We start from the raw sequence: 20,499 nt of genomic DNA on the forward strand, positions 1-20,499 counted from the left end.
CCCTCTCCCTCCATTCATCCTTTTGCTTTGTGTCCATCAGTTTTCCATTGTATACCTCCCCTCTGTTTTCAGGAGTGAGTTTCTACTCCTGTCAAAGAGCAGACTCTTTGACCAAGTAAGTGTTGGGAGCAGAGTCTCCCAAACCAACTCAGAGCTGCTGTAAGTACTCCCAATATTGTCCCCCACATGCATGTCACAAGTCTCTTTAGCCCTGATGCTCCCCTTCAAAGGTAGAGCCTTACTGTGTATCACAGAGCAAACTGTTCTGGTGACATCCACTTTTGAGCTCAGCTGTGCTTACATCACATGGGTTAGCTTTCTCACTGTTATTCCCTTAAGCAGTAGTGCTGGTAAGGGACTGGTACTTCCTGTACTCAAAGGGCCAGAACACCTCTATTTTAACAGCAAAGAGCAGAAATATAGTTTTAACATTAGCCAAAAAAAAAAAAAAAAAAAGAAGAAATGAGCCTTTTGAAATAAGGGCTGTTCTTAAAAGGGCATGAAACTTGAAAACCACAAACTTCAGGTGAACAGCTACTCCTCTTGTGACAGGGATACTTGCTGGCACGGAGTGATCCCTTGATGTCCTGATATGCAATTTTTGCATTTCTCAAAATGAAACTGGGGGCGGGGGGGGAATCACTTTGCTTTAGAAAAGTCTTACCCCATCTTTTCATTCCAGAATCCAAGTAAAAGGATATGGCTTTCACATAAAAGATATACAGCAGATTGTTTCATCAAAAGGAAACTAGTGACTTTGGCATCAGTTTGAGAATTTTATTAAAACCATAAGTTTCCATTCTGTACAAAACTTAGGAGCTTTCTTTTAAAAAAAGTATTAACCACATAAATAATGCAGTGGTTTGTTACTAAAAGTCTCTGAAAGCTATATACAGGATTAATACCACACAACTATATTAATGTAGAGACTGTCAGCAACTTTAGCAATATATACAAACTACCTTTACACACATAAATATTATTTACAGCTAATAAATAACATCCAAAGCTAAATCATGTGTCCTCATGTACAAGAACCTTCACTATTTTGTATCCACATTCTGTATGTGTTTGTATTTGATCCTGTATTAACAGCACACCTGTTCAGACACTTTATTTCTAAAGAACTTAGCTCTTAAGAGAAAATTGCAACAAAAAGTGAAGTCTCTAGGGAATAAATCATTATATTTATTTTTAGAGGTCTCAGAGGCAGTGGCTCAATACTCAACCCCACCCTCAGTGACTCACCACATCTCTGTGTGTTTTAAGTGTTAGGAAATCAAATGTGAGCAATTTCAGAGTTATTAATATTCCAACATATTGCACTGTAAGACTTTTATCCCCAAATATACTAGCAGCCACAGCTGGAAGAAAAAAAAAAGTTGTGCACATAAATGCATACATGTTGGTTTTGCTTTCAAGATGGGATGATATTGGAGAAATCACCACCTCCACACTGTCTTGCACATGCAGGAAAACACAACAAAAACCAGCATCAATAGCTCACATTACACTTCTCAAAATGTCTACCTTCAAGCCCTTCTGCCTCCCCAGCATTTAGTTTATCTTCTAGTAAGCTAAAAGAGGACTACTGAATCTTTCAGAGCACTAGAAAAGTTACATGTTACCTAAAAAAGGGGAAGCAGAATGCCTTCAATATATCTATTTTTGGCAACCTGCAGCATGTCTATTTTAAGTGTTTTACAGAGCATTCATTCTTGTACATCATACAATAAGGCTCCTTTTAACTGTCACAGCTCCTGTTACTTGCTGAACTCCACCTCACATCAGGAAACCAAGCAGCTCCTAGGATCTAACACCGTATCACAGTCAAGCAACAAACCAAGGTACATCACAGGCAATCACAGTTCCAGTACAGGGAAACATGAACATGCTTGTCACCTGTCAAGTGGATTCACTTGCACTACATACAGCAACCACTCAACTGCACAACTGATATTTGGTGTCAAAGAACAAAGAAACTGTCACAGTTTTGTCAGAGGATGCAAGTAAGTGGTGGGAAAAAAGAAAAAGTAAATCCGTTTCCTGCAGTTTCTGTAGCTCAATTTCTTTGCGTTCCTTATTCATAGAGTGTTGGAGACTGGATGGCTTCATTTGCAAGGAATGAAAACACAGATGAAAAGTTTAATGTCTGCATAGGACACTGGTACTGCTGTCTTCTACAACTGCTATTTATTTGAGGGTAAGCCGCATAGAAGTATATAGCTTAATAGATCATACCTATTGCTAAACGGCACTGGCATCTACCCCCAGTACAACACATTCACAACGACAAACTAGAAGATTCATCCCCATATTAAGACAGTCCCTGACATCTTTCAGTAACACGCAGCAAAGGTGTCTTCACATGAGAAACCTACTCATTTGCTAAACACACTTGCAGACAATGAACTCCAGCCACTGAACTGTCTGAAAATTCAGTTAGCCAAGCCAGAAGAAAACCTGCCCAGTTTCAGAAGAATCCTGAAAAGAAAGAAAAGCCAGGTATAGGGCTTTGCTTCTTTTCAATAAATACTAGAATATTGCTATAGAGGATTTGATGTCAAGAAACGTTGTCACAAGGCACCACGATTAAGCAAAATTACTTATTTCTTCCCAGCACTCAAGCCTTCGGCAAATTGTTTTGAAGGTTTCTTTTTGTTTTTAACTATTTGAATAATGTATCTTTATGATTAATAACTTTGTATGCTGAGACTTCCTTACAAGAAGTCTCCTAAGATAGCTAGAAATAGCAGGCAAAAAGCCAGCAGCAGATAAATATTTCTATATATTTGGTTCTGAATATCCAATCCATGGGGATGAACAAACTCTCTCTTCCCCAGTGTGGAAAGTCTTCATTCTTGTCACACAGATTCATGAGAAGAATTTTCTTTAGAGGCTTTCTTGGCACTGTGGGGGGAGGTGGGGAGGGAAGACAAACATGGAGAAGAGGAAGACATAAGATACTTGTTCCTTTTGACTTATTCTTGAGACTTAATATTTAAAAAAATACTACTTAACAGGAAAATAAATGAAGTGCTTGGGTTTTCCTGGCTGCTGCCTGATTTTACATGTCAGATATACACACAGAGCTCTCAAGGCCTCCCCAGGTCATTGCCCTGGAGTGAAGGTCAGCACACATGCCTTTTTTATGCAGAACTAGATCTCAGTCTAGAAGTATCCCCATGAGACCTTTCACACACAGAAATTGCACTAAAATAAATATAACCACTTCTCCAGCTCAAACGTTAATGGATAAAGTCCAAATAAAGCTGGCCTCACGTTTGAAAGTTTCAGAGGGGTCAGAAAAATTTTTGATCAAAAAATTAAAGTGCACCAAGGGCTCTTAAACACAAAGACTCAATCTCTGAACCAAATGAGAGATGCAAATCTCGAAGTCACTCATCTGACAGTTGTCAGCAGAAAGCAGTGAGCCAGGGGGAGCACCTGCGTATACCTGCTCAGTTTCTGCACCAGCTTCTGAATATGCTGCTGGCCAGTGAGGAGAAAGGGCTCTGGACTGACTCAATATGGATGTTTGGATGTTCCTCAATTAACGGTAAATGTGGGGCATCTTTAGATAGAGGCATGGTTTCCTCTTTGTATTAATGCCTTGTCTGTAAACCTCCTCTAACAGCTATTTACACTTGGCCACCATGTGAATATGAGAAGTAGTGACTTGTACTTGCTTTTCAGACATGCTAGCAACCACACCTTGTGGTTGAGGTGGTTAGAGAACCAAATTAGGGGTTTTTAAGCTACCAAAGCTGCCATAAGCAAACCTCAGGTTAGCCTGAGTTATGTTTCTGAAGCCTTGAGTAGTGCACATCAACTAAACTGGGAAGATTTATTAGATCCTCCCGCTACCACTCAAGTTTCACCCAACCCAGAAACCATAGTCATCACTCATACCCTCCTCTCTTCTTGTTGACAGGCTGCTCCAAGCATTTCACAAATATTGCTGCCTCTTCTCCCTTACTGAGATGCGAGGTGCCATCTCGAGAACAGAACACCACCCTGTGGAATAAATATTGGACAATCACAAGACTGAGCTAGATGTCTCTTTTTAACTGTAGGAATGTGCTGGGAAGTAGTCTTTATACTTTGTCATGTGGGGCACTACTACATTATAAACATGTGAGGAAATTTTTAAAAGAGAATTCTGTGACAAAATAAACACTGTGCAAAAAAAGCTGGTAATTGCATTATGCATGTACCTCAAACTATAGCCATAACTTTCACTGGTCTTCTGTATAAAATCTTGTGGTTAAAAGCAGAAGCTCTGTCTCAAAGTCTCTTGGACCTGTCCTTGTGTGATTTTTTTTTTGTCAGGTGAATGATCTTGGAATTACTCCCTCAAATGTTTGCAAATGAAGTATGCTGCCAATTTCCTCAGACCCGAGCAGCTGCTTTTCTATTTATCAGTACTTCCCCCACCCCTGTATTTGTTCAGTTCTGATAACTGTTCTTTGATCAAGTGACTGCCTTGTTTATTCAAAGGAGAAACATATTATTCACAATACTGTAAATACGACATGCATACTCTGTTCTGGGTCCATTTTCTGCTAACAGAGCTCATGTCCAGTAAACACGAGCATTTCAAAGATTTCAGGTCAAAGCAGTTCAGTTCAGACTTTGCTGTTTTAACATTCATGCATTAGCAACATCCTGCAACAGTCATGTGTTTCAGCTTTCACCCACCATTCAGGTATTCAACTCCCAAGAAAAGCCAGCTTAATGAAGCAATGATTTCTTGTGCAAACACATTTTTGGAAGGGTTTCTAAAAGTTTCCTTCTAAGCATGCTCTTCACAAAAAAACCTATGCAAGTGTCCAAGGAAAGGAGGAGTACTGCAAATAGAATCAGAGATGCTGGTTCATGGACATCCTCTTCTGCTTATTATAACTAACCTGAGGCACTTGAGACAGCGCTATGCAACTTAGTTATGTGGGAGTAAAACTACAGATTGCAGATCCCAGTGGAAGCAAACAACTGAAGCTGGGTGACATAAATGCTGGTTCAGTGCCACCGGAGCCCTGATCAGTGCTGCACCCATTTGTAACTGCTTTCCATGTTTTGTCCCGCCCTGCGAGATAACAGGAATCAGGAAACACTGTCTAATATTTAAACTAATATAGCTTATAACAATCAAAACAAGTTACTTTTTCTGAGTCTCTCCTGACTTCACTCTGACTCTCTGGATGTCAAATGTAAAAGGAGTCCACCAGTCTGACCAGCTGAAGAAAGTGTCTTTCTCCCACTGCAGCTTCAGCATAAGCAGGTCACCAATGTCCACTTCTGTGTAAATCAGGAAGGAGAAGGTCTTGTTTGAGGAGACTTCAGGCCTGTGGGCAGGGGAATAAGGAAAAAGAAACAAAAATATGGGAACTGTTGTACAGAAAGAAAACTGATGTGAAACAGAACAAAGATTTTATGTACTTCAGAGAAGGAAGCAACTTTCTCCACAGTTCTCACGGATGGAATAAGGAAAAAACACTTTAAGCTTTTTATAAAGGCACAAGAAAAAGCTTTCTGCAACAATAAAAACCTGGGACAGACTGCCAGGCAAGGGGCATCTTCTCCAGTGCTGGTGGCTCTCAGAGAAACCAGACAAGCACCAGCCAGGAACAGTTTATGTTCCTCAGAGTAAAAAACAGACTTTGGTGCTTTCCACCCCCATTCCCTGTCAGCCTATGTGCATTGATGTAAGCACAGATTACTGTTTATTTACAGAGCTGTGGAAGCAAATCCCATGTCTCCCTCAGCTTCTGCACAGAGGCCTTCAGACTTGGACAATTAACTCTAAGTTGCAGTCTGCTTTTATGGAGCTTTAACACAGCTGGAAAATGGCATAAAGACACTGAAAAGAGAAGAAAACAAGAAGCCTGCCACACTTGAAAAATTATGGGGCTGAGCCACAGGTCAGACTTCACATTTCTGTATATCACATCTCTTACCAAGAGCTTGATCAAGGACAAAAGCAGATCCTGGGACCCTGTAAGATTTTTGTAGCTGGAGCTAGAACAAGGTTTTCAGCTAGGACTTTAACAGAATTAAGTAGCCTCAACAGTACATTGCAGTTGTTTCTGTAGCTACTCACAGTGTGAAAGCAATGTTCTCACTCTCATCTAGAGTGCCATAGAAAGAGATCAGGAATGGCTGGTTTGTCTTGATTGTGTTAGTCTTTCCAAAGAAATGGATCTTGACCTGGTAATGAAAGACTGAAAGAACACCAAAGAAAAGGCCATTAGGAAAAATCTCAACCCCCAAAAAGACTGCTGGTGTCAAAAACCCTAGGCCAGAATATGCCAGTATCACTAAACCAAGGAGTTCAGTTTCCTGCAGGTATCCAGGGAACTGTTTTTGTGAGGAGGTAAAGATGAGGATGCAAGAGAATCACAATTATAAAACACTTCTGCAGTTCTTGCAACTAAACTCTCCATTTAAGTTGACTGCCACTATAATAACTCCAGAGTCTACAGTATCACCTTCAAACCTGTTACAAGTGTGTAAGACTTGCCATCCTTGACTTGAAACAAATGAGCTGTGCCCTCCTCACACAGGAAACCTAGTGAGAAAATTCAACCCACTGGCACTCAGATCAAGCACCAAATGCCAATAAAACACTAGTCTTGCAACTGTTCTATCACTGCAGGAATGTGCCTTCTGCTTGCTGGTCCATCACACAACACACATAATGAGCATACAATGGGGTACAGACAAAGCTAGGGAACTAGTACAATCCAACTCAGAAGCTATTTCCCTTCCAATTCTTTCTGGCAGCGACCTCCTCAGACTCACCACTGTGGCAAGAGAAATCAAGAAGCACTGTGATATGTTAATGAGGGCTAGTGCTCTGGCAAAGGCACTATGAAAGGCACAAGTCTGGTGGTTGCATATCTTTAAAGAAGTTGCTCATCAGGCTGAGATCTGTCAATAGGAAAAATTCATTTGGATGAAAAATACTGAAAAAATTTGGAAGATTCAGTTGTTCCAAGTGACCAACCCAGAGTAAATATTAATAATTTTGCTACTTAGAAACTTGTTACAAAATACCTTCCTTTTTGTATTCTACCACCCACCTCCACACCTTGAGTAAGATGACACTTTTTTCTGACTGCACTTTAGCTTGCACTTACTGACAAACTGCAGATGAACTTCATTCCTGCTCACCACAAGCACCAAAGCAGCAATACTGTCAGCTGAAGCACACACCCACCCTGACACAAGCTGAGCAAAAGTACCAGTCTTGCTCAGCAGTAAGGAATCAAGACCTACCTTTATAAGGCATCTGAGCACGGGTCTTCAAGTACATTTTGGTGTTTCTCTTTGTTCTCACTCTGTTGACCTTGTAACCCAAATTGTTGCAGCGGTTCTTCCGACAGCTCAGGCAGAGACCCTTCTCAAAGGCCTCCTTTGTGTTGCAGCGGTAGGCCATGCTGGGCTTTTCTTCATAGAGGAGGGAGTCAATGAAGAGGTGGATGGATCGTTCATGGGAGCATTTCACCAGCTGATCCACATCTTGAGAGAACAAGAGTGAGTAATATGTATACATACATGCATATAATGATATAAACCCCTGGGCAATGCTGTTGACAGGCCAAATCTACTATGCCAGAGCTGAGCTTTACACGATGACTTTTAAAAGCACTTGAAAGAGCAAGTTTCTGTGCCTCTGAGATCTTTGTTTGCAGGAAACCTGTAGGCTATTGGAGATCTCCCTTTAGATATTACACTGTCTGATCCAGAGCAGCCTCACCTGCAAAGCCTTTCTCAGCAATGAGACGGAGTGCTTCTCCCAAGTTGCAACCTGGCTGGAAACCTCCACCATTAGGATAAATATCAATGTGTCCAACAGGCTTCTGAATCCCAATGCTGCGGTCTGGAGAGCCTCGAGTGTAAGTGTGTAGGACATCCACAAAGTCAGCATCATCTGGGGAGAGGCGGGTAAGGGCATCGGCATACTCAAAGGTGGGGCCAGCTGGATCCAGTCCTTTATGGGGTGAACCACAAAGAAAAACTGAGATTACTGTCTGCCAAAAACACTAACAATGATAATAAATGTCAAACTCAGCTACCACATTGGGCTGGAGTATTGCATATGATGTCGGTATCACTGCAGACATTGTAGTAGGATCATTTAAGTAACATCCAAATGTACAGGAGAATCAAATACACTACCTTGAAATCTGTTACTGTTTAAAAAAATAAGGTGTATGTAAACATACGTGAAGAAGCCCAGATAACTTCCTCAAGCTATAGCATTTCTAGTGGATGGAAGAAACAAAGTAGTAAATATTTTCTCAGTGCCTCCCTCCCCTGTCAAGAATTGTAAAACTTCCATCTGAAGCATGTGAAATGTGAAAAATGTCTTGCTGCTAACTCACTGCTGGAGGAACAAGCGGGAAGCAAACCATAGCTTCACTGCCTACATGCCTAAGGGGAAGGGGATTATTGTGGTTAACTGTCAAACTGCAGCATCATTGACATTAAAACCAGTCAGAACTATTCTGCCAGTGAACACATACTATCTCTTAAATCCAGACAACTACCTGAGAGATGACTGAAGGCAGAGTGAAGGGACATGTCTCTTCTGCAGCCCTCAGTGGGGACAGGCATCAGGGTTGCCCATCCTTGATTAGCTTCCCCTGGTCTGAGCTGCCTCCCCCTCTGCTATGAGGACTTCAGGGAACACATCCCATTCTTCCCTATGCTCAGAGGTGATGCCATTTTCCAGGGAAAGGTTCGTCCTGGACACCAAGGGGGCATAACAGAGCACTACTGGTATTTTGTGTGACATGTCAGCCTCAGGGAACGCAACAAAACTGCAGCTGAGAGAAAGGAAGGGTAGACAGACGAGTGCTTCGGCCTCCTGATCTTATTCTGCCACCTCTCAGGAGTCAGCCTTTCCTTATGCAACTGCTGCCTAGCCCATGCTCTAGCATGCCTGTGGATCTGGGATCACAGCCATGCTCAGGTGAAAGGGCAAAGGATACTAGGGAAGAAGGGAGCTAGGTTCCCATTTGAATGATGCTCCCAAGCTCTCAGCAGTAAAGACAGGACAGATGAGTGATTTTCTTACTCATTTGCTGATGTTGGCATTTCCTTTGTCACTGAGATCAGCTCAGCTCAGACTCAGCTTTCCAGGTGTTGGGCTGTAAACTGGCCTCAAAGTGGCTGTGCATTCTGTCTTATCTAGCACACTTCTCAGCCTCCAAAAATCACCCTGTGCAGACATCTAAGCATGCACAGAACAGGGCAAGCTTATTTATACTTCCTTCTGCTTCCCAAAACTCTCTCAGTATTATTTTCAGCCCAGAATATTACTTCAGCCTGTTAAGAGTATTTTTTTTAGTAACCCACAGTAGATCTCTTTTGATTATTTGTCCACTCTTTCCTTGAATCCATATAAAATTCCCACAACCACAGCATCCCATAGAAAAAAAGCTCTGCAGGTGCTACAACCACTGCAGAAGGATCTACCTCCTGTTGCTTTTGAACAGCTCCCACCACCTGCAAAGGATGATCATTTGGATGAACACAACCAGCTGAAGTTCTCATGGTGCAAGAGATACTGCGACCTTCTCCAAACCATGGCCAATCTCAATCACATCCCTGCCAACTAGTCTCTTTTCATGGGTGATGAATCCCTGCCTACTCACTCATTTCTTGTGCAGAATCAGATCAGGGCTTCTCACCCACCACCTTTGTTGTTCTTTTCTGAACCTTTTCCAGCTCTACTACAGAAATAGCTGATTCAATAAAGCATGAATACATAACCTGAGTATTGCCAACAAACAGCAATTATTCTGGTGATTTTTCCAAAGGGACATAGTATTTCAGCATGGAAGAGACAGGACTCTCCACTCCACAACCACAAGTTTTCTTACCAGTAATTCTGTTCACCTTCTTCTTGGTCAGGCTCCCAGCAATCCCAGCAGCATGAGCACCTAGACTGTACCCCAGCAAGTGGACGTTGTTGAGAGGATAATTGAATTGTTCCTGCAGAAGACAGCAATTCGTTTAAAGTTTGAAATCAAATGAGAAAACATCAGAAAAGGGAAAATAATTTGTAAACACTAGGATTTGTCTTTGAGCCATAAATAACAGAAGAAACACTAATACAATTATCATAGTTCTGTGCCATACTAGGTCATTTGAGTTAATTAACTTAATACAAAATCTAAGCAGAAAGGAATGTAGAATAAAGGACAGAACATGGGGCTATTATACCAAAGCTTTTCAGCCACCCTCTCCCTAACAGTTTTCATATCTCTTAAGTATTCCCAAAGGCAGGGCAGACTTCTGTTTCCCAAGGACCAGCTGCTGTATAATATGCAGGAACCTGTCTTTCATAGCTACCTCTGACAGAGACTTCAGAAATACTGTGGCCTCACAGAGCTCCGCAGACCACAGGGTGAAGTTTCTGGAATACACTACAAGAGGCATCCTTGTGTAAGAGATAACCATGAAGCAAATCTAGGATTTTACAGTCCAGCAAGAGTGCTGTCTGCAGCTGCTTAACTCTACCTACCCAACTGGAGATTAACAGCAGCATCACCGCTGTTTTGTCTCATATAATGTGCTAGGAGACATGTGACTACATGTCTTACCTCCATCCAGTCAATAAACATAGCGACATCCTTTCCCACCAGCTTAGTATATGCAGCAGACACTGGGTAGTGCTGTTGAGCTCGAACTAGCCAGTCCACAACAATGACGTTTGAATCAGGTTCCCTCTTGTACAGAGCATCCACCAGCTTCGGGACCCAACTTTCATACATTCCTGTCACCTGTTGGGTTTTTTTAAAATTAAAAGAGGTGATATCTTAATATTACCTGTGGTGTATAGATACCTCAGTTGATGTATCTAGCACAGTTATCAGGAGTCTGCTTAAAAGGGAGATTCCTCCCCTTTCTTCTTACCGTCCATCCATGGATCACCACAAAGGTTTTACTGGTGTGGTTGAAGTTGCACTGTGCCAGGCTGTCCACCTGCCCAGGAACCAGGTAGCAAACATCCTCATCAGGCTCTTTAGATGTTCTTAAGGAAAACTTGCTCTCAATTCCCTCAAAATTGGTCTCAGCTTCTGCTATGCAAAAGCACAGTAAACATACAGCAGTGGTTAAGCAGTATTAGGACAAACAGTCCAGGAGTCATAGGTACAATGTTTGAGAGATATTGGGAACAGTCAAGAAAAGGGACACATGCTTTTCATTTCCTACAGTGCTGCTTTTGCATGACACCAGCCATGTAAAGAGGAAACCAAAGGGTCAAAATTGCTTACCCTCCAAGGTCCTGCTAAAACAGTGAGAATCTGGCCAGGTGTCAGAGAAGTATGAATTCCTTTTAGGAGTCAGTATTTTCCTCATTACCACAGCAGAACAGAAAAGTGCACAGGACACTTCATACCACAGTAACATATTGTGGTGGTGAATCTTCCACATCAATAATCACTGCCTAACAAGGTTCTTTATAGTGCACAGTAGTCACAGTGCATTAAGAGCTGCAAAGTCAACACTGTTTCAGAAGCACTAGTTTAAACTTTTTGCCAGAGAAAAACAGTTGAGATCAGACACGCATTAAGGAAACTGAACTAGCAAACCAGAAGCTTATATTTTGAAGGCAGTAATTTTTCAGATCATCTGATAAGCAATGTTGCAGGAAAAAAAAAAATCTTCTTCTGCCTGAAGGTATTTTGAATGGGGGTAAGGTTGCAGGTGAAGATCATGTACTGGCAGTAACAAAGTATGTGATGACCTGAAAAGACACCTTCTTACAGGACGCCCTCCTGGTTCAAATCATAAGTTTTCCTTTTGTTCCTGCCAAAGCAGAGAAGTGACTTGAGGCTTCACGTTCACTACTTCCTTTGAGAAGAAACTTAAATGCCTTCTCTTTTCACATCTGAATCAATACTTAAGTACCTCTATATCCAGCAGACCCTGTAATTAACTGTGGACTTAAACTCCAATGCTTTTCAAAACCCAGCTCTACTTTGACAACTTGCATTTAACAAATATTGATTGCCTGTTTTCCAAGCGTAGCTGAACTTGAGCCAGCTGTGTTCTGCTCAGCATTGTGTTACTTGGCATCATCATTACCAAGCTTTTACAAACTCCTAAATACACATTAATGAATGGCTCCAAGCCACCATACAGAATGCAAAGGGACACAGTGAGGACCTCATGCCAGACATGCAAAACAGACTTCCACTCCCCTTCTTTTTCCCATTGCAGAAGAGGTTTTTTATGATAACTGGTAGATTTGCATTTCTCCATAAAGTTGTGCTGCATCAGGCAATGAATAATGAACAATCCATTTTTTCCTCTAAAACTTAGGTTTTCTGGTCTTCTCATTCAAGCTACCAGACTCAGCAGGGCACTGACTTATGCCTGACCTCACTCAGTCCTCAGGTAGCTGTATAAAGCCTGGAAGATTACTACTGTGCTTGGAGGGCCACAGAAATCATAGAACACAGACTGACAACAAATGCTGATGTACAAGTCTCAAAGAGACTATCATCCACAGTCAACTGCCTAACATTGCCCAAGTTCATCAGGACTTCTCACCTGCAGAAAGCAAAGCACATACAGGGCAGTAACAAGAACTGTTCACTGAACATAGGCAGTGCTCAATTGACCTTGACTGCACTAGACTGGCTAGCTAATCCAGCATAATTACACTGAGGGCCCCCTTCCTACCTCTTTCCCCCTAAAGAAAGGGTAAAGTTTATGAAAAACACCTTTCTCCAAACCAGTAGAAGTATTCACATAATGGTGAATAAAAGACTTTACCTACTGAAAGCAAAATTTACCAAACTCACCAAATGCTGATTGTTCTCAGAAGTTGCCCCTTCTTATATTTTTGCACATTCAAAAATTAATTTTCTCACTGAGTACAAAATCCCTTTCAGAAACAAATCTTTAGACTTACACTATTTAATTTTTAGTCAGAAAAGAGTCCCAAAGGTTGATTGGTTAAATATCAACTATAACTTTTTACTCAGCAGTGAAATCGGTAAAACCTTGAAAGGATCAAGAACAGATTTCAAATGTAAGGCATACAATGCAAGCACTTTCAATTACGTATATGCCTGCCCAGCACAGAACAGCAAACAAGAATAATCCACCTGCTTAGTTGATAATGCTTCCTTTCATACTTAGATACTATTTCCCTTCTGAATTAAAACTATCTGATAATTATGCAAAATCTAAATTCAATTGATATCGTGCCTTGTAGTGTGTTTTCAATTATAAACACATGCTAGAAGTTACTTACAAGTTCAGACCCCCTTTCTCTTGAAAATAAACTTAGAATTTTAAATTTCATTTACTACAAGTGCACCATACCTGAAAGTGCACTTAGAAAAGTGCACCAGATTTAAGACAGATTGCCGGTACTGTCACACCTACCAATGAAAATGTGCAAAGTGCTTCACAAATATTCAGGTGTTTTGGTCTAAAAATCTTTGGGTGGGATTTAAGGACATAAGAGCACTGAGATGCAGTCACCACCAGGAAAACAGAAGCTGCATAACATTCCTGTTATGAGGAATTAGAAAGTCAGAAGAAATTATTTTTATCTTTTATGCTCAGAAAGTCTCACATTGTCTAATGTCCACCTATGCTCAGTTCCCCACAGCAAGATACCTTCTGGATGAGGGAAATGTGTGTGTGGTGGGGTTTGTTAGAGACTTTTTTTATGATGTGCTCATTAAGAAGCTCTCCTCAAAATTTGCCATTTAGGCTTTGCAAATTCTGTATGGCTCAGAGCATAAGATAACTTGTTGGCACCTCATGTTGTGCCACACAAACACTGCAACACAACCTCACCTCTCACAGATTAAATTTTAGAAATACAGGGTAGAGGTATGTAATAGCATGTATGCACTCACCACACATACTGATATCTATATGTAATATGCTTTAAAACTGCAGCAGAGAAGCTACAAAGCATATCACTTCATAAAACTAACATTTCTCACTTCTACTTTTTTTATTTCCCCAAGTATCTTGGCCTATTTAAAAAAAGTTATTCAGAATCAAACTTCGTCATACATGGACTTTTGTCACAGATCTTTTCCTCATAGATTTAAAGTGAGAAATCTCTTTGAATCATGTTCTAACTGAGCTACTCAAACTGTTGGGTCTTATTCTTACAGCCTTACACAAAGCTAAAGAAATGCAGAGAAAGGCAATGTACACACTCACCACTGGTTAGTCAATGATGCGTTTTAACCCAAATTAAACAAAGGAAAACCCAGAAATGGGGAGTCTTCAGCATGTTTATGAAAATGTTTATAGAAGTTTACCTGAATTTGCAACAGGTTTTACATAATATAGAGAAATTAGATATAAAGAAACTTATGTGCATCCATACTGAGACACTGGAGTAATTTTTAGCAACAAGAATGCAAGTCCATTTCTAAACAAGGCCTTGAAGAGCATCACACCTGGAGGTACAAAATGCACAGACAAAACAAATCCATGATTTTGCTACAAATCACACTTTCAGCAGAGGTATGAAGGCATATGATTTGTATTGCAAAAGCTTCAAGGCACACAGCTGCAAATACAAACATCTGTTACAAAATAAAGTTTTCTGACCACTACTATGTGCTTCAGTTTACAAGGTGACCTACAAAGCACTTGTTTAGGGAACTGGAAAAAGTCATGGAATTAAGAATTAAGCTATAAATTTCAGATCCAAGCTGGATCTTCTAACAGTCTACAGAGACTGCATTGCCAAACTCCATTTTATCATGCTTTGCAAACTTTCTGATGCTTTTCTTATACCTCCACTTACATAATCTCAGTTTTCGTATTTTAAAAAGCTCTCCTGTATGTCAATGTATAAATAATATCACAGAACTCCAAAGAAAGTGGAAAAATAAAAGCTTAGAGACTGGGAAAGCTCCATAGCTTCATTTTCACATTTAAACCTTGTGACACTTTGGACTTGCAATTTGTGAAACTCCATTCAGATAGGGACTCAACAATTTTTAAAGCATTACACTGACTTTAAGCATTCTGACCCAGTACAAATACAAGTTTACAAACTAATCAAGAGAATTTGCCTTCATGTTTCCTTCATGGGAAGGCCAAGGCAACCTGGCAACTGATTTGACGAAGAAAAACGTGAGTTTTGAGGAAGTAACAGCATTTGGAATACTAATCAAAAAATCAAACTGCCCACATCAGACACACAATGCCAAATATGATTAACAATGCATTTTCCAGATTCCATGCACCTGAACTATGGTTTAAAAAAGAGAATCTTTGATAAACAGCAATTTCCTAGCATTATGTACACAGAATGGAAATACTATTAACTAGGTGCAAAGACCATTAGAAATTACACTGCTAGACTATGTAAACTCAAGCCCACACAGACATGTACATACACACACATGCAAAGCAACAAACATCTGCACACAACATCAAACATTTACATATTCATCTGGAATAACTCTTCACTCAGCTGATAACCAGCACTAGGATCATCCATCAATCAGTCATACTGAATTCCTAAAGGAGTTCAGAAGTAAACTCATGGTCAGCTGTAATAAAGGGGCTGCATCACAGAAACTGTTATTGTTTAATTTGATCTACACTGTAAACTGAAAGAAGACTACTGTGTGTTGCAATTCCATTAAATTTACTCTGTAAGGCAGGTTATTGTTTAACTTTGCTGTAAAGAAATTCCAACTTCACGATTATTTATGTCTTCCTGAATGGCAGAGCCCTAGGAGTACATTCTTCACTTCCCAGGCAGTCAACAGAAAGAGCAACATCTCTGAAAAGCAACTGGGCCCAAGTTCAGGGACCTCCCAGCTCAAGTCCTGCAGCTGGCAAAACAAGGGCATACTGCTGTTGTCGAACTGTGCACATGGGTGCTCACCCTTCTCCAATGCACTCTGTCAAATAGTTCCTCACTCAGCTGCAGCTGGGAGGCCTGTAACTCAATACAGCAGAGCTCTTGCCATCCATCAGTCCCTCTGGGATATCTGGAATTAGCCCAACACAACAAAATGCAATCACAGTCAGACCTTGGTAATATGGAGGAAAAGACATATGAGAAAGCCATAACATGCAAGTACATCCTGCACAGAAGAGATTCCAGCAAACTTTTAAGAGTGCTAATGCTCATGCTGCTCTCCAGCACACTTTTGATGCCTGACAGCCTCACCTCTGTGCCTTCTCAGAAATGCACTCTTTCTGGAAAGACCATGCCAAAGCTGCCCTTGTAGATCCATCCCAAATACAGCCATAGTGAAAGCCAGTGGCTCTCATCACACAACAGTGTAAATCTGCTGTTAAGCCCTGACTCTGGATTTATGCTGGTAAAAATAGAGATCAGAACGTGTTCCTAGCAGTGTTTTCATCTTTTCATGGAACACCAATGTTATCTTAACCAAGAACATCTTTTTCTATGTTGTTTATTAAATATTCTAGATTCCTAGAGGGCTGGATCAGGCATTTTCCATGGTTTCCATGGAAAGCATCTTTTTACTGTGGTGTGCAAGAAATAGTGTGGGACTGAAGGCTTGGATGCCATTAGGATGATCACAGAACCTGTTTTCATATAACCTGTTCCTAAGGAGAAATAACATAGTCATTAGTGAGTCTGTGGCAAACCAGTTCCTACAGAGATGAAAGCTCGCTCTGGGAAGCTAGTTATTTTACTTGGACACTGTGATGAAAACTGCTTTTGATTGCCTCTGATGGCACAAGATAGGATTCAAAGTGAGAATACATTCCTTTGGCTGTGTCCTAGCACCCCATCCTTTCACTTTTGAATATTTCCCTTCAGCTTCCTTGTAAACAAAGGAAATAACAAAGGCATCCTCAGTGAAAAAAAGCAGTAGTTTCCATATTCCATTTTAGTATCACAGAGTAGCTCCAAGAGCTACAGTCACATTTTCTTCTAAGGCTGTGGACTTTTAAGGATACACATTATGTTTGGGAAATTAGTGTAAGAAAATAAAGACTGTGGAGGCACACTGCTAACATAAGTTTGAGGAGTAGCGGTCTCCTAAAATTAGGCTCTTTGCTCATTAAAGCTGCAATCCTGTTGTGACTGGGCAAGCACTAGTGAAGGTTTGGTCGTCAACATTCGCACGTGTTCCAATTCCTCTGGCCTGGAGGGTGCCTATGCACAAATACAGGTACCACAGGTGCAGCGGAGGTACAATCATACGTGTATATACAGACACGGTGAGAGGACCCCCCTTTGTTCACTTTTTCCCTAATAGATTTTGCTGCATTAAAAGGCATTAACTACAACCCACGCACATTATCACGACACTGATGAAACTCGGCCTTGTCTTGGACAATTCAGACCCAAGAACAGTAGAAAGTCGGGATGCAGGGCTCCCATGAGATGGGGAAGTCCCGTGCACGACGGAGAACCCTGGCCTCGCAGGGAGACGACGGACCCTACCGTGGTGCAACCGCTGCGCCCATGCACGTCCAGCAAGGGACTCCTGGAAGCCACCTTGCTCCTGGCGAAAAAACACATTCCAAAGCTCCACGGCCCGCGCCTGCGCTCCGGGTCTGTCCCAACAGGACGCAGGTGCCCGCAACACCGCTCTCCAGCGCCTTCCGAGCCCCCCACGCCGCTGGGACCCGCAGCATGCCCGGCACGCCGGGAGCGCCTTGCGAAGCTGTGGGGAACTCTCCCTTCCCGCCATGCCGGCGGCCCGCCGCCTGCCCGCGCCGCCCCACGCCAAAGGCAGCAGGCGTGCCCGGCAGGTCCCCGGCACCCCCGCCCCGGGGCGCTGGGCTCCGTCCGCACCGCCGCCCCGCGCCGCCCAGCGCCCCCTCCCGCGCCGGGACTCACCGCCGGCGGCCGGAGCCGCGCCGAGATCCGCCACCCAGCGCAGGCAGAGGCAGAGGGCGGCCAGAAACGCCTTCCTCCCCATCCCGCCTTCTCTCCCTGCGCCCTCTGCCGCGGCAGGAAAGTTTCGGTGCGAAAATTTAAATAAAGAAAATTTTTTGCTTAAGGAAAAATCAACTGTGGCGCAAAAATAACGCGATGGTAATGAACCGCTCCGGGAACAGCCCTAGAGTGCCCCGGAACAGACAGGCAAGACAACCACTGCCGCGGCCTCGCCGGGCCCTTATGTCCCCGACAATATGCAAATATGCAAACTAGCCCCCCACACCTATTGGGTGCGTGCTGCGGGGGGGCGGCGCTGTCCGGGGGAGGGCGGGGCGGGGCGGGGCAGGGCGGGGTTGGGTGCCGAGCCGAGCCGAACCGAACCGCGCGAAGTCGCGCCGCGCCGCTCCCACGGGGCGCTGCGATCCCTCCCCGGCCCAGGCACGGCCCGGCCCGGCCCGGTGAGAGCCAGGAGCTCAGGCAGAGCGCAGCGGCGTGCATGGACCCCTCGGCTCTGAGCCCTCGCGCCCACCCGCACCGCACACAGCTCTGCCCGCTCCCCCCGCACTCTGCCTCGCCATCCCCTCCCGCACAACCTAGCTCTGCTGTGCCTCACCGACGATCTTCCTTCTCACCCATGCTCTTACATCAGGAACCATTTTTCATTTCAGGGCCTGCAAGGGGCCTTTTGCTGTTCCCTCGAAAAACCTTTACCAAAACCTTGTTTTGTCAGCACTCAAGGGGAGTGCAAGTTTGGATCACAAATTAATTCTCTGGAGATTGCATCTGCACTCTGGAGAAATACAAAGTTGCGTCTTGCAGTTTTTCAACTCTCTCTGCCCTCTCAGTAACAGCGTTTGCAAGCAGCCTTGCGTAGGTGGCCACTGGGTGAAAGATCGGTTATGTAAAGACATGTCATAGAGAAATATTAAATTAATAACAAGACCAGTTTTCATTTCACTGTGCAGTGTGTTGTCAAAGGCCCAGCTTCATAAAGAAGCTTTTGACACTTACAGGGAATGAGGACTCACTGCGTTTTGCAACATGAAGCAAATAGGATTCACTCTGAGGGTAACTGATTCTTCTCAGACCAGTCACTTTAAGAGACTAAAATATATACGGTTCATACTAGCAAGGCTCCTTAATAAGCAGTTGCTCAAGTGTAGCAGAACTGGGTCACCTTTGCAATGTTAGATTCCACTAAAAGACCAGTAAGGTCTATGTGAGCATACCTCTCCCCCAGGGAACAACTTGAAGTTCCTCCACCACCAGCCCCTATTTTTATTCCAAAAGGCATTGGAAGAATTTAATGAGGGTGCAAACTGATCATGCTGAGACTTTCTTTCCAACTGAGACAACCGGAGTGGCAGGGTCAGAGAGGAGGGTTAAAAAGTGGCTGAGGCAGTGGGAGAGCGTGGAAGTCAGTCAGGGGCTAGAAGGCTGGTAGCAAGGAGAGTGACCAGCCTTCCTCACCAGCGGATGGTGGTGGTGCGAGCAGGGAAAAATACGGTTTGCGCTGCAATTTGTTAAGTCCCAAGCATATCCTCTGACCAGTATTTGAGACCCTCTCATCAAAACAATAACAAGAATTTTCTTATGTATTCCCCCCCCCCCCCCCCCCCCCAACTCTGGACTAAACAATGCATTTTCTCTTGATTTAATATAGTGGAAACTCTGTAGTGTAATTTCCCCCCTAGAAATCAGTCTGTCTAGGTTCAGACATCCTTCCTAGAAAATTCTAATGCCTGCAGGCAACATCTGCCAAACTAAAAGAACAAACAAATAAAAGCAAGCTGCTTTAACAAAGACAGCCAGGCCACCTTAATCACAGGTGATGCTACCAACCCAGTCAGAGCAAAACAGAGCATGAAGACTCCTGTTTTGCACAGCTACATCCATGGCTACTGCAAGCAAAAACTTACATTACAATGTATCTGTGGGAAGAAAACTAGTGTAGTTTTAACTGCTGATAGGATCAGATTAGGCAAGTAGAAGAGAGCAGTGGCAATGCTTGTCAGGGCAGCCCTGGGTGGACTGGTGGCCCCCACCAACCTCTGCTAAACCACAGACTTTCAGTTAATTCCCAATACAGATCATGAAACCCATTGACAGCAAGGGCAAGACAGCAAGCGCATTGACAGCAGATTTACAACCCACTCACAATAAAATCTTGTTACACTGAAAATGATCATTTGTGTAATTTTTTGTTCCTTCTCATGCCCATGTCTCATTTTAAGACATATGAAAGAGTTATCAAAAATCTCCACCTAAAACAAAGAAGGAAATTAAAAACAAAAGACTAGAAGAAAACTTTCAAGTGATGAAAGAGGTGGGGTGGGAGGATAATTCTGATTTCTTGGATCTTGAAAAAGTTGCCTAAATCTGTTGTAAACCCAGCTGCAAAATAATCTGAAATAGACAGGACTTCATGAAGGCAGAATGTGTCCCTGAACACTAAGCAATGTGCAGTTGCACCAGTCTGACACAGCATATTTTCCAACATTTAAAAAGTGTCTTTCCCTTGCAGATAATCATGATCGGATGGAGATGAAGCTTCATGGCATCAACTCAGTGTGCTGCAGTGCAATCATTAACTGGATTTGAGTTTTGCTTCCTCT

At 42.7% G+C, this 20,499-nt stretch overlaps 1 protein-coding gene across 3 annotated transcripts; it reads right to left on the reverse strand.

Annotated features, from left to right (window-relative positions):
• Nucleotides 1–763: 763 nt before the first annotated feature.
• Nucleotides 764–18,106, reverse strand: LPL (lipoprotein lipase). 3 transcript variants are annotated; one of them, XM_074931790.1, is made up of 10 exons: nucleotides 17,846–18,106; nucleotides 10,927–11,087; nucleotides 10,614–10,793; nucleotides 9,891–10,002; nucleotides 7,760–7,993; nucleotides 7,279–7,521; nucleotides 6,101–6,221; nucleotides 5,163–5,345; nucleotides 3,913–4,017; nucleotides 764–2,910 (listed from the first exon to the last, which is right to left on the reverse strand). In XM_074931790.1, the coding sequence occupies exons 1-10, from the start codon at nucleotides 17,922–17,924 to the stop codon at nucleotides 2,865–2,867; spliced, it is 1,464 nt and encodes a 487-aa protein (XP_074787891.1). In that variant the 5' UTR covers nucleotides 17,925–18,106; the 3' UTR covers nucleotides 764–2,864. The 3 variants fall into 3 exon arrangements, with proteins under 3 accessions (XP_074787891.1, XP_074787890.1, XP_074787889.1); XM_074931789.1 differs by having other exon boundaries at nucleotides 10,927–11,090; nucleotides 17,843–18,106; XM_074931788.1 differs by having other exon boundaries at nucleotides 10,927–11,093; nucleotides 17,843–18,106.
• Nucleotides 18,107–20,499: the final 2,393 nt, after the last annotated feature.

Source organism: Athene noctua, chromosome Z (assembly GCF_965140245.1).
Source record: "Athene noctua chromosome Z, bAthNoc1.hap1.1, whole genome shotgun sequence".
Taxonomy (NCBI): Eukaryota; Metazoa; Chordata; class Aves; order Strigiformes; family Strigidae; genus Athene; species Athene noctua.